The sequence below is a fragment of the Synchiropus splendidus genome, chromosome 1, assembly GCF_027744825.2.
Source record: "Synchiropus splendidus isolate RoL2022-P1 chromosome 1, RoL_Sspl_1.0, whole genome shotgun sequence".
In the NCBI taxonomy this organism is placed as follows: Eukaryota; Metazoa; Chordata; class Actinopteri; order Syngnathiformes; family Callionymidae; genus Synchiropus; species Synchiropus splendidus.
The window spans coordinates 68,263,942-68,277,134 of record NC_071334.1 but is presented as its reverse complement, the minus strand read 5'-3'; the positions used below and the strand labels follow the sequence as shown (position 1 = coordinate 68,277,134).

The 13,193-nt window shown below is 51.5% G+C and overlaps 1 protein-coding gene across 3 annotated transcripts in view; it reads right to left on the bottom strand.

Annotated features, from left to right (window-relative positions):
- Window positions 1-836: 836 nt before the first annotated feature.
- The window catches only part of erbin (erbb2 interacting protein), a 39,899-nt gene continuing 27,542 nt past the window's right edge, over window positions 837-13,193 (bottom strand). For 2 of the 3 annotated variants that reach the window (XM_053863683.1, XM_053863688.1), the window contains 20 exons: window positions 12,798-12,861; window positions 11,670-11,744; window positions 11,018-11,162; window positions 9,984-10,056; window positions 9,214-9,343; window positions 8,659-8,774; window positions 8,440-8,509; window positions 8,007-8,106; window positions 7,366-7,487; window positions 6,939-7,109; window positions 6,503-6,679; window positions 6,225-6,342; window positions 5,975-6,158; window positions 4,507-5,842; window positions 4,168-4,311; window positions 3,370-3,426; window positions 3,101-3,265; window positions 2,951-3,043; window positions 2,681-2,755; window positions 837-2,613 (listed from right to left, as the gene is read on the bottom strand). In XM_053863683.1, the coding sequence (XP_053719658.1) occupies window positions 2,506-2,613; window positions 2,681-2,755; window positions 2,951-3,043; window positions 3,101-3,265; window positions 3,370-3,426; window positions 4,168-4,311; window positions 4,507-5,842; window positions 5,975-6,158; window positions 6,225-6,342; window positions 6,503-6,679; window positions 6,939-7,109; window positions 7,366-7,487; window positions 8,007-8,106; window positions 8,440-8,509; window positions 8,659-8,774; window positions 9,214-9,343; window positions 9,984-10,056; window positions 11,018-11,162; window positions 11,670-11,744; window positions 12,798-12,861 (3,523 nt within the window). In that variant the 3' untranslated portion in view covers window positions 837-2,505. The remainder of the gene's footprint in view (window positions 2,614-2,680; window positions 2,756-2,950; window positions 3,044-3,100; window positions 3,266-3,369; window positions 3,427-4,167; window positions 4,312-4,506; window positions 5,843-5,974; window positions 6,159-6,224; window positions 6,343-6,502; window positions 6,680-6,938; window positions 7,110-7,365; window positions 7,488-8,006; window positions 8,107-8,439; window positions 8,510-8,658; window positions 8,775-9,213; window positions 9,344-9,983; window positions 10,057-11,017; window positions 11,163-11,669; window positions 11,745-12,797; window positions 12,862-13,193) is intronic. The other variant, XM_053863696.1, reaches the window with a different exon arrangement.

Genomic DNA, 13,193 nt, shown 5'->3' with positions numbered 1-13,193 from the left:
AAGTGAGTTGTAGAGAAATAGAGAGTGGATGACTCGTGAATTGGGGAGAGACACTCAATTACTTGTGACAAATGTGACTCTGAGTCAAACAGAGTGGGATACTTGTGACGTGAATGACTTATGTTGTGGTAACTTCAAGTCCAAAAGAGTCAATGACGAAAGTGACTCAAAGTCAAATTGACAGTGGATAACGTGTCTTAAGTGACTCATACACAGACTGGAGGACTTGTGACTCAAGACTGAACTGAGGCTCTATTACTTGTGACAAAAGTGAGCTCAAACAGGCTGCATGACTGACTTGATGTCGTACTGAGACTGGATGACTTGTGACTAGAATGACCAATGATGAGGTAACTTGGACACTGAAATGAGACGACTTGTGACCAAAGTGAGTCAAAGTCAAACCGAGACTGGGGCCTTGTGACTTAGATGACCTATGTTGAGGTAACTCGGAAGTTGAAATGACACTCAATGATTTGTGATTAAGTGACTCGAAGACAAACTGAGACTGGATGACTTGAGACTAGAATGACTTATGAGGTAACTTGAAGTTGAAATTAGACTCAAGTCACATTGTGACTACAGTAACTAGACCGAAGTGACTGGATGCCAAACTGAGAGGGGATGACTGGTAGTCAGAGTGGATGAGTTGTGACTAGAATGACTTAAGTTGAGGTAACTCGAAGTTGAAATTCACATTGTGACTACAGTGACTAGATGTCCAGTTGTTGACCGAAGTGACTGGATGCCAAACTGAGAGGGGATGACTGGTAACTTGGTCGTGAAACAGACTGGATGGCTTGTGACGATAGTGACTTGAAACTGGAGCGCAGAGAAAAGCAGACGCAGCCAAGTGCAGGTTACAAGTCATTAGTTTATTCTCCACAGGTTGGAAACACGTTTATGTACAAAACTCTGGAATGTGGGGAAAACTGCGTCGCCATCGTCGTCTCGCTGCAAGTCCATCGCGGCTAACTCGACATTATTGCTGGTCATACAATCGCAAGTCAGTAACTACTTGAGTTTCTTTTCTTGGTTCTTTCGAATGTTGGAGGATATTTACACGCTCAATTAGTTGGGTCCTGGAAGATGCTAATAAATAACGGGAGGCAAACAAACATGGACGACAGACAACGATTCCTCTCCCAAGATTGTCGACAGAGTCGCGTGCGGCGAGTCGTGAAGAGACCCGGCGATGACCCCGGCGTTGGTAGATAAGACTCAAAACAAGAAGAAAGGGCTCAAACAGCTTTGGACCTCCACAGTGTGTGAACAGTGCAGCCGCGACGCTTCTGCTGACGTCAACGGAATCCTACCAACTAGTCAAGTGGTTGCTAAGGTTATTGCTGGACGACTTCCTGCTGAGACCCGTCCGAGTGATAAAAACATGCTGGTAAATGATGACTCTCTGATATGTCTACTTTACAAAGACACAAGACGTTAAAAAAAAAAAAAAAAAAATCGCAGTGACGATCAGAGCTAGCTTCTGTGCTCTTCTTATAAAACCCACAGTTAAAAATCAACATTTTTTTTTTCTGACATTAAAATTGGATGATCAAATATTGCTTTGCGCTGCTGCTGGAAGATATTGCTGGGTTGCAAACAGTTCAAGGTCATTGGCACTTGACTCTCTCCCGGCTCTGGACAGCAACACACACACAAACACACATCTGAAGGACAAAAAAGGCAAACTGTGTCGACAAAAAAAAAAGAGAACTGACAGATGAAGCCCTTGAAAGTAAACGGATGACACTTTATCGTCACTCGCTTTGGTTACCTAGCAACGCCTCTGTGTGGTGAGTCGCCCACACGACAAGTCAACGATCAGCCATAGCATTATGATCACACTGTGTGTGTAGGTCAGCACTGGGCTGACTCGTAACTATGAGTCAGCAACTCGACTTGTAAATCAACTGACCTGGACTCTTTGCTTCATTCTTACTTGTGACTTCACCGACTAGTATGTTGTTGAAGGAACTCGCTTAGAACAACGCTAGACCAGGCCCTTCGGCAGCCACTCGACAAACTGTGAATAGAGGCGGTCATAATATATCGGCTGATCGTTGGCGGAGAAGTTCCGAGATAGAAACGCAGTCGTGTGGACGAGGTCTTAACCTTCAGCCAGAACGAGTTTAAGGCGAAGTTAACTGCATCTCAACTGTCTCCGGCGCTCCACTTCCAGGTGCGTGGGCGAGGAGTCGGGATGAACGGGGCCACGTCCATCTCTGGCAAGCGACAGGAACAAACTCAAAAGTGAAAGACAACGCTCTATACATTCTCCGGCTGACGCCACGGCCGACCAGCGTTCAAACACCGAAAAAAAAAAGGCAGAGTGGATGAGAGAGGAGCGAGCTCGCCCCCTAGTGGTCGTGTCCGTCCACAGGAACACACAGGTGAGAGTCAGGGTTTGCATTCGCAGGTACAAAAATAGATGAAGCACAGTGACGATACTCCCGCTCCACGACATTCAGTGGCGGCTCCCAAGAGTCCGAGTCCCGCAGGCGCCTACGCCGGCACCTCCCTGATGATGGTGAGGTCCACGGTCGTGGGGAAGGTCTTCAGCAGGGACACGGCGTTCCCGTGGTCGATGTTCACAAAGCTGTAGCCGTTGGCCTGTGGACAGGAGCACATGTGAGTCACTCGTCCGGAGACGGAGTCCGAGTCGGGCGGCGAGGAATACCTGGATGATCTTGTCTCCTGGTTGCAGGATCTTGCAGGCGGGCCCCTCGGGCTGGACCCTGGTCACAAAGATGCCCTGAGGAGCAGAGTGACGAGCGTCATGGAGGTGCAGCCCACTTCTGGATCAGCCTTGGGACCCCCGTTTTTGTACCAGAACCCTGCTGCCCTACTGAGCTCATCTGATTTCAAATGCTAAACAAGGTATGAAATTGTGCATCTCTGCCTCACTTCTGCCCCCTGGTGGTTCAGCGTGAACCACTGTTCTACTCACGTTATCATCTGGGCGGAAGGGGTTCCCTCGCCCACCGACGCCCCCTGATATGCTGAAGCCCAGCTCTGGGTTCTTCTCCACCTTCACGTGCATCTGGAACACAACACTGTGGTGAGCTCTTGGCTCGGGCTCCGGTCAGACTGGGCTCACCTCGTGCTGCAGGGATTCAGGAGGGGCCCGGGTGTGGGGGCCCTGCTGGGACACTTTGAGCATCAGGTAGTCGATCAGCTGCTCTCTGGAAGGATGGCGGGCCATGGAGCTCTGACTCTGAGGGGCCCGAGCGGACGAAACCACCTGGCCGTTCATCACTGGCACCTGAGCCCAGACATTAGCAGACCATCAGTGTCTCAACACAACATGAATGACAGCGCCCCCTGGTAGGAGCTGCGGGTGAGGGGATCAAGTGTGAGTGGACTCACTTTCCGATGAGGGTCCAGGGAGAAGCTCTGCTGGCTCTGAGGAACAAACACGTCGTCCTGGAGGGCAGAACACAGACTGAGGCGCTTGAGGCGGGGCCATTTGGAGGTCCCACTGACACACAACCATACACACACTCCAGCGACTGTGACAACACACCCGATCAAGTGCGAGAAAGGACCACAGCAGAGCGAGTTAGGAGTGAAGGAGAGTCGCACCAGAGAGGAGAAGGAGGAGGAGTGTCAGTCATCAGTGAAGGACGGAGGTGAATACCAGAATGCAGGCAGTGAAGAGGAGAGACAGTTTTGGATGAAGAGGAGGAGGAAGACTACACTGAGGTTCGTGAGGGAGGAGGACTCGCTGAGGCATGATAGGAGAGGAGGACCATCACCCTCCTTTACTTCCACAGGGTTAACTAAAAGCCACATTCAAGTTTTAAATGAATGAAAGTTACAGTCTAAAGTTGAAACAGCAACAGGCTTATTTGCTTCAACACAATATGTCATATCCCACAAGAGAAGCTACAACTGTCTTCCAATGAGCTGTTCCTCTAGTCAAGGTACTATGGCACCAATGCTTCTGACAACCGTCAGAAGTGCAAGAGGTTCTTCTGCTTCAAGACAGTACTGTAGTACTGAGAGTCTACTGTTGTTCTATGAGGTGTCAGGGTTGTGCAGCCAGCGACGATTCCCATCAAGCTTAGAAGCAGTGAGGATCGGGAGCGAAGGAGGCGGACAGAGGGTCACAGGTCTCTCGTCAGCATCTCCCACAGGATGGGAGGGTCCACGACAGGTACTCACAGAGGAGGCCAGAGCGGCACCAGGAGGTCCATCTCTGCCGCTAAAGAGCAGAGAGGTTTGGCTGGAGCGCACGTCTCTACAGCTGCTGGACTGGGACCAGCCCAGCGGGCAGAGAGGGGAGTTATAGGAGCGGGAGAGAGCAGTCTGACGTGGGCAGCGGTCATGCGGCCAGCCCAGGACGATGGGAGACACAGAGAGATGGAGAGTGAGCACAGCGGCATGCCTTTCCTCGCAGGTGTTAGTACACAGTCACCACACACATTGTTGCAGCTGAAAACAAACACTCTGCAGCGCCCCTTGCAGACAGAGGCAGAGCTCCGCGAGTGTAACATGTCTTACCTTCTCCAGCTTCTTGGCCTCGATGTGTCGCATGACCTGGTCCCTCCAGTCTGCTGGAACCCGTCCTCCTCCTAGACCTGCCGTCCCGGGTCCAGGCCCATCCAGCAGTGAGTGCTCGGACTTGACCCGTGCGTTGGCTCTCTTGCTGGGACTCCCCTGCTGGTAGTTGAAGTCGCTCACCGACATGGTCCGCTCCTGCAGCTCCGGGGGCTGGGGGCGACTCCCCGGCGCCCGGACCGCCCCGGGTACGTCGATGCTGAACGTACGTGCCGACAGTGGCCTGTGCGCAGCATGGCTCATGGCCAGAGGCCCCCTGGCCAGCGTGTGGATGTCCCTGTACGTCAGGTACTCGCCTTCGGGCAGCTGCATCCTCCTGGGGTCACCCACGGAGGCGGTGGAGGAGGTGCTGCTCTGCCTCTGCAGGGTGTTGCTCCTTGGCTGACCCCCTTTAGCCCACACATCCCGCTGCACGGGGTACGGCGGTGCCTGGTTGCGGTTGGAGTAGTTAGTGTTGGCGAGCGAGTGCGCTGGAGGTTGGGGGTAGCCTTGGGGCTCCGTGGGCCTCTGCGCCCACAGACCTTCCTTAGAAACGGCACTGTTTGTGTACTGAACGTTGTACTGAGGGGGGGGCAGGCCCAGCGCCATGCTGGAGGAGACGGGGTACCTGCCGCTGGCCGGTGGTCTGGACAGCTGGTCTGTGTAGACCTGCAGCGCCTGATCGTTCAGCAGCGAGGCAGACTTGCTGCGCACAATGTTCTGGCCTGGAGGACCGGGTCCGGCAGCAGCCGGAGGTCCACCTGCCACAGGTCCGTACGGGTCCCCGTCCGTCTCAAAGGAGTAGACCTTCATGGCCCCTGTCTCCATGTTGCTGATGCTCTGGGCCTTGATGACCGGCGGGGGGGCGCATCGCCTCTCAGGGGACAGCTCCTCAGTGCTGCGAGACAAAGACATGTCGCTGCTGCAGGTCACCCCGGACGAGTCGGCTCGGGTCACTGCGTTCCCGTTCTGGAAGTGGTGGATGTTGTCATTGGAGAAGTTTGGCTTGGAGTCCGCTTCCACTTGCTCCAAGGAAGTGGCAGTGTCATGCAGCCGCAGCATGTTGTCGGGGGGCACCTTGGACACGTTCATGTTGATCTGGTCCCACCTGGAGTACGAGTCCCCCACGCCATTGTTGAGGCCCTTCTCCAGGAAGGCCAGTCGAGCCTCCATGGACAGGTCATAGTCTCCGGGTCTCTCCGGCGCCCTCAGGAGGGCTTGCAGGGAGGTTTCCGAGCCGTTGCCGTTGTGCAGCAGGCGGGGAGCATCTTTATTGGGGTTCATGTTCTCGTCCTCGTGCCTGAAGACAAAAACAGCACACACAGAACAAAACAAGTTAACATAAATGACAGACAGGCAGTGACCAACAACGGATGACGGGCTACTCTGAGCAGCCGTCACAGGGTGGTTGTCATGGCGACAGCAGACTGACCTGCTTCTGGGCAGGAAGGGCATCTTAGACTCTCGTTCTGGAGTGCACAGAGAGTTGTCCTGGCTGCTGTCAGTGGTCAGAGAAACTGAGTCGGACATGCGGGACGGAGACGAGCAGTTGCTGTTGTTCTGGTTGCTGTTGGCGACCGTGTCATCAAGCAGAGAGTCTGCGTCTTTCCCATCGTCTGTGGGAAGAACATCATCATCGTCGTCAGCATCAGCCTCACGTGTCTGGGCAGCAGCAGAAGCACCTTTCTTGTCTTTACTCAGGGTGACCACTTTTGGCTGGTTGATGGAGATCTCAATCAGCGGAGGTCTCATCTCGGCGATCTTCATCTCCTCCTCTTCATCGGACAGCTCCTCAGAGTCCTGAACAGAGAGCATCATCAGAATCCATGCCGTGTCCTCAGAGCAGGCCCTTAGCAAGGATTTTGTGTACAAAAATAACTTGTTTTTAAAACAAACATCTGACCAGACACCCTCCTAGCTAAAGGCCTGCCTCAGAGTGACCTCCACACCAGGACCTGACCTCCAGAGTGTCCTCGTGGTTCATCATGGAGGCCTCTGAAGACTTGAGCGTCATGTTCTGGGAGCTGAAAGACTCGGAGGCCTCTCTGGACTCCGACGTGGGAAGGTTCTGACCACTGGTGGATAGGGAGATGCTGGACTCTGACGGGACTCCATTGGTAGAAGTTGTTTCTATCACCTGCATGGTTAGGAGACATCAGACCACATACCAGTTTGTTTGGAAGAGAACAAACACTCTGATCAAAAGTTCCACATCCAAGCAGCCTACAACCCAACCAGGAGGTTCACAAAGAGCAACTGGGAGGCTGGAGGCCTATAAACTGTGACTAATGCTCCCGGCTCAGTTGGACTCAGGACAGTCCTGGTTGTGCTACAGCTCCATTCTCACTACTGCTGCGCATGAGAGCTGCAGGCAGTCACCTCACTGCCACTCGCACCTTCACGCCCACGTCCTGCAGGCCGACGTGGTTCCTTTCCACAGGTTTGGCCTCCCGTCCCGTCTCGTCGCTGTCGTCCTCCTTCAGGCGGTGAGCCACCGACTGAGCCGTCTTCACCATGTTCTTCAGCTCGTCTGGGTACGGAGTTGGGTAGCGCTTAAGGTTCCCCTCCTGGAGGACAGCGGAGAACATCAGAGCAATGGAGATGTGTTGCTGGACAGTTATGTGACTGCCGTTCTGTCAAATCATTGTGGATGTGGACTGGATCATTACGTGACCTCTCGGACCCTGAGAGGACTGTGCGGGGACCGGGTAACGTGTGACATATTCCTGCGTGTGAGTGTACTACAGTTTAGTGTGCGTCATATTTTTCTGGAATTCCTTTTCATGTGTTTATGTGTGTGTGCGTTTCATTTGTGCATCTCACTCTGGGCGGAGCTTCTCTCTCATCCTTGTCCTCATCACACTCGAAGGCCACTTGAGCTCGGTGCTTCCGCTGCTCTTCCCAGAGCGCTGGATTGAAGCTCTCCGAGTCAGAGTTGGGAATGTCTGCGGGGAAACAGGAACGATTGGAACACGTGTAGGTCCAACAGTCACCGCAGGGTGTCGCACTGTCCCAGGCGTGTCACTAAGAAAACACTAGCTGAAGTTCAAGTTCACTCTGCAGTTGCTGGCGACTTCAATGAACCCAGTGAAGTAGGTGAGGTGCAAAACACTAATTGCTCTGGAACCAGAAGCTGCAGGGCAGCGTGTGATCATGCGACACGGCGCTAACATCAGCTGTACAAGAGACACGACTCGGGTTCCTCCAGTGCTTGAGACAGCCAGGTCACTGGTAAAACGCCTGTTGGACAAGTCACCTGAGTCAGGCTGACCTGATTTCTTGTCACCAAACATTGAGTTAATGTCATACATCAGGTCACAATGTCTTCCAGTGGGATTCAGTCACAAGTCCATGTTTGTGTCGAGTCGTTAATACACCAGCAGCAAGTGCCCTGCGTCAACAGTAGTGAAGTGCGAACTCAAGTCCTCTCATTTCGCCAAGACGTGACAGACATGTCTACTCACAGTCCTCAGTCCTGGTCTGCTGGGGGAACATGTAGTTGGTCAGCACAGTCTTCTGGGTCTCTGGATCCTCCTCCTTCTGCAGCGGGATCAGAGCTTTGGACTGTGGGACAGAGGAGCGACATGACAGTCAGGAGACACCAGTCAGAGGCATGTGACATGCTATCTAGCTAACGTGTCCATCAACAACAGCTTCCTCTACACATCCCGGCTGACCTCAGTGACCTCTCACACAGCTAGACCTCGATTCTCTGCATCACCTCTCATTTAACACACTAACTGTCTTGGGACTGGCTTGAGGCCAGAACCGAGTCACTGGAGCGCCCTGCAACACCTGGATCAGGTGTCCTGGAAGTGGCATGACACACCTGTGACCTCATTGGGTCCAGATCCTGTTCACACTGACCCTCTGGATCTGAACCTCCCGCGGGCTCACCTGGTTCTCAGACAGCCACATTGCAGTCATCTGGCTCAGCTTGGTGAAACTGTACGGGAGATTCTTGAGTCTGCCGGAGAGACACGCCATCATTGACAAAACCACACTTCAACAATCATTCTAAAATAGACACCGCAAACGTAAATAGACTGGAGGAAGTGGAACTAAAACATTTAATACAACAATACTTCTTGGGAGAGGCTGTTGATGGCGACTCACTTGTTGTTGCTGAGGTTGATCACCTTCAGCTTCTGCATGTCTCCCAGCTCCTCAGGGAGAGACTCCAGCTTGTTGGTGTGCAGGAAGAGCACGGTAGCGTTCTTCCAGTTTCCCATCTGAGACACGAAACACTTGTCAGTGACATGAGGGAGGGGCCGTGAGAACAATGATGCTTGTTGATAAGACTGTGATTAGACCAAGACCAAGTTAGGGAGATGAATGGGACATGTGGAGAGGAGAGACAGTGATGGACCAAGAATGATGGAGATGAGATAGAGAATGAGGCTCATGATGAAAGTGTATCTATAAGAGGATGACGGTGGAGCAGAGACACACAATCGAGCGTGTTATGACACCAGGTGCATGTGATTCTAGTGAGTGCGTGATTCAAACCCATGTTCTGTGACACCCCACATTGAAAAATCAATATGTAAAGAGTCAATATTGACAGGTGCGGTGGTCCCTCGGCTATACAGTGAGCTTTGACCAGTGGTGAGGAACACTACAGAAAGGCTGATTTATGAACATGTGATCACGTGTGCTGCACCTGCTCACCTCTGGGGGGAGCTGTGTGAGGAAGTTGTGATCGGCGGCGAAAGTGCGGATGTGGACGCACTGCCCGATGGTGGAGGGCAGCGATTCAATTTCATTGAAGCTGCAGTCCAGCTCGTCCAGAGACGTCAGCCTGAGACCGACAGACAGGAAGAGGATCAAATCTCATCATTGGAACTCAAACACATAAATTCAAAACAATCTGATTAAACAGATATTTAAAGAATGTAGGACTTGTGCCTAACATGATTATAAGATGATTATAAGTCACCTGGAGCCGGTTTGTGCGCTGCTCATGGGCGCAGACACAGCGACAACATCCACAGAGGCAGAACAGATTGCAGGCCAGAATAAACCCACATATGAATCAATTGAAAAAACAAATCGGTCTGCTTAAGATACCGTCCACCAGTGGGATTACACTAAACTCATAATCTATGTGGAGCCACGGGCCCTCACATCAGTTGAGACTGCAGGTGTTCTCCAGGAACCAAGGGTGCAGCGAGGGCAACCAAAGACTGAGAAAGAAATGGAGTTATCTGACTGTGGGCAGGGTGAGTCAAAGGTCAGGGTCAGCTGACCATCTGAGGAGAGGAGCCGCCTGTGTAATCATCATCGCGAGCGGCCACAGTGTATTAAAGGGCTTCCAAGCATTGAAATCATTGAATTACGCTCACACACCATCAGACTCTTATCGGCCAGCGGAGGAAAACTAATATTAAGTCTGGATGGCGGCGACGCAACAGCAGCGACTGACAGATGAAGACACTCACCCTCCAATGGAGTCAGGGAGACACACCAGCTGGTTCTCGTCCACCTTCAGAGCCGTGAGATTCCTCAGAGAACCTGCAGCACAAACCACTGTGAGACAAGGAGATTGGAGGTCCAGCACATCAGTGACAGTGTGGTCCAAACCATGCTATCAAACAGTCTCCATGTAGCATGCTGGGACATTGAAGAACTGTCATGAAACAAGGGTTTTACCCAGATTTTTTTTAAACCATGTAGGGGTGTCTCAGAAGAAGGGCTAGGCTGAGAAAATCCCACAGTAGCTGCTGCTAAACTGCTCGGAGGAACCCTGGACACTTGAACTCAAACGACACCAGACCTTATGACCCGCTGCTGCTCACGTGACTTGTCACCTAACATCTTCATGACAGCAACCAGGCGCAGGGTTTTTTGCGGTGTAATCTGATGAGCAACTTCATACTGTCAAACGCTGTTTGAATCAGGAGCTCCACATGAGTGCAGCGTAGGAGTGTGCATCGGCCTAGCACAGCTACACAATGCCTCCAGGCAGGTATTGATCCTCAATAGTTGCAGCCCCAGCCAACCATCGCTGCTGTTAATTGAATTAAACGGTTCTGTCATCAATACTGCTGAGGGCTTCACACAAAGATCCTGACTGACACACAGGATGCATCACTGAGACACGGCACATCATGTGTTTATGGGTATAAAAGGCCCTACGTGACAGCTCTGATCAGGAATGTAAGAGAGGTCAGAAAGCTACAATGCAAGATAAGTCACAACCGCAGCTAAAACATTGCACGGGCAGGATGTGGCACAGTGCCACCTAGCTCGCTCTGCACCACAAAGCCACAGTGAAACCCTCTATTATCGTAGGGTAACGTCAATATGGAGCATTGTGCATGTATGTGAAGCTCAGCCAATCGGGACCCTGGACACTGGTGCATCTGTCAGCCAATAGCATAAAATAGCTGGAGGCCTCAGAGTCCCACCACATAGCGAAACATCTGACAAGTCCCGTGAGAAGCGAACCAACTGCTTCTGTGCGCATGTTTACCGATGGATGCTGGCAGCTGCGTCAGAGCGTTGTTGGACAGCAGGAGGTCCTGCAGGTTCTCACAGCCGCTGATCTGCTCATCCACTGCCTCCAGGTTATTCTTGGACACGTCCAGGTAGAGCAGTTGCTTCAGCGTCCCCAACGTCTGCACGTATCACACGACAAGGAAGTTGCATGAAATTCTGGAGCCACTTGGAACATGGCAGGGCGGGGTGGGTTGATGTGTGTGTACTTTTACTTCTATCATGGTGAGACAGTGTATGAGTTTTTAATCGACAGAGTGAGGACATTTTGGCTGGTCCTCCCTTTGTCAAGCCTCAGTTTGGGGCTTTAGCCATTTGTTTTAGATAGTTAGATTTAGGGTGAGAGGCTGGAGATAGGGTTATGTCACTGTATGTCAATGACCTTATGTGGAGACCTTTTGCCAGTCCCCATAGGTCCAAACCTTAATTTGAAGATGAAGATTTCAAAATAATGAGGTGATTATAATTGGGTTTCAGTTAATTTCAGAGTCCTGGTTAAAGGTTAGCTATGTGTTTTGGAGGGTTAAGTTAAGGGTGAGAGGCTGGGGAAAGCATTATGGCAATGAGAAGCCTTTCAATGTCACCACAAGGGTCACAAACGTGTGCGTGTGAGTGTGTGTCTGTGGTACCCCGGGTAGGAAGGTCAGTCTGTTCACGTCCATCCACAGCTCCTTCAATCCAGTCAGATATTCCAACACCTCAGGCTGAGCGGAAAACAGAGAACCGTCAGTATGGGAGTGTGCATGTGAAAGAGAGATGAAAAGAGCATGAGTGAGTTTGATAGTGTTACAGAATATCTCTGAATATGAGAAGAAAGTGTGTGTTTGACTCTGTGAGTTGCATGCCAGCTATACTTGTGGGGGGGGAGACCGCCTTGCGGGGACCTTTTGCCAGTCCGAACAAGGTTAAGCATCAGTTTGAGGTTGAAAACATCAAAGTAGGGTTTCAGTTTGCTTCAGAGCCCTGGTAAAAGGTAGCCATGTGCTATGGATGGTTAGGTTTAGGGGAAATCATGATGAGTAATGAATAATGAGAGGTCCTCACAAGGAGAGAGAGACAAACGTGTGCACAAGGGAGCCTATCGAGAGAATGTATGTGAAACTGTTGTGAGTTGTGTACAGGAGAATCACGAGTGTGTATGGAAGCAAAACAGTGTAACTTATAGCCAGTGTGACGTGATTTTCAGAATGTGCGTGTGAGTCAGTAAGCATGTGACCATGTGAAAGAATGTGTGTGTATGACAGCAGTGTGTGAGACTGTTGTGAACGTGTCCAGCGGTAATATTGCGTGGTTGGACATTACATCTGCAAGTCAGAATGACAGTATGTTTCCATCTGTGACAGCTGTGTGTGTGTGCCAACTTGTGAGCGTATGTGTGGCAGTAGTGTGGTTGTGAAGGTGTGTTTCAGGGAGAATAGTCAGCATGTGTGTGTGTGTGAGCATGCGCTCTTACAGTGTGTGTAACAGCAGGGTGAGAGAATGTGTGTATCACTGAATATATTTGGTTTGAGTGAGAATACGCCTGTGTGTGTGTGTGTGTGTGTTATGAAAGAGTGTCGCGTACCATAGAGAGAATTAGTATGAGTCACAATGTGAGCTAGAGTCAGACGGTGTGTGTGTGTGTGTGTGTGTGTGTGTGTGTGAACTGATGTCAAAAGTTCAGAACGAACACTTGTTGTGTGGAAACTGAACAAGAGGAGTGCATGACAGTCATGTGACCAGGAAGCCGTCACGGCTCGGCACACGGAGCGACTCACCACTTCAGTGAACTCGTTACTCCCCAGATCCAGCCTCTCCAGCTGTGTGAGCTTCTGCATGCTCCTGCACACACACGTGCACACACACAAATACACGCACGCACGCACACAGAGAGAGAGGTGGGTCGTTACACAGCCGCCTGTCAAACTCCTGAGGGAGCCAAAGCCAACGTGAGGATGTCCTGGACAACTCCGTCTTCATTCCAGCCAATTGTTTTATGAGCAGATAAATCTCGCCGTGGCAGGAAGGGAAAATATCACATGCTCGCCCCGCAGCGTCGCCCCGGCACTTTCTCTCGACAACCAGGTCACATGCTCCTCGTTTACAGCTTCACTTCATTTCACCAGTATAGCTCCATGATGGGAGAAGCTCCGTCACCCAGGAGGAGTGTGGAG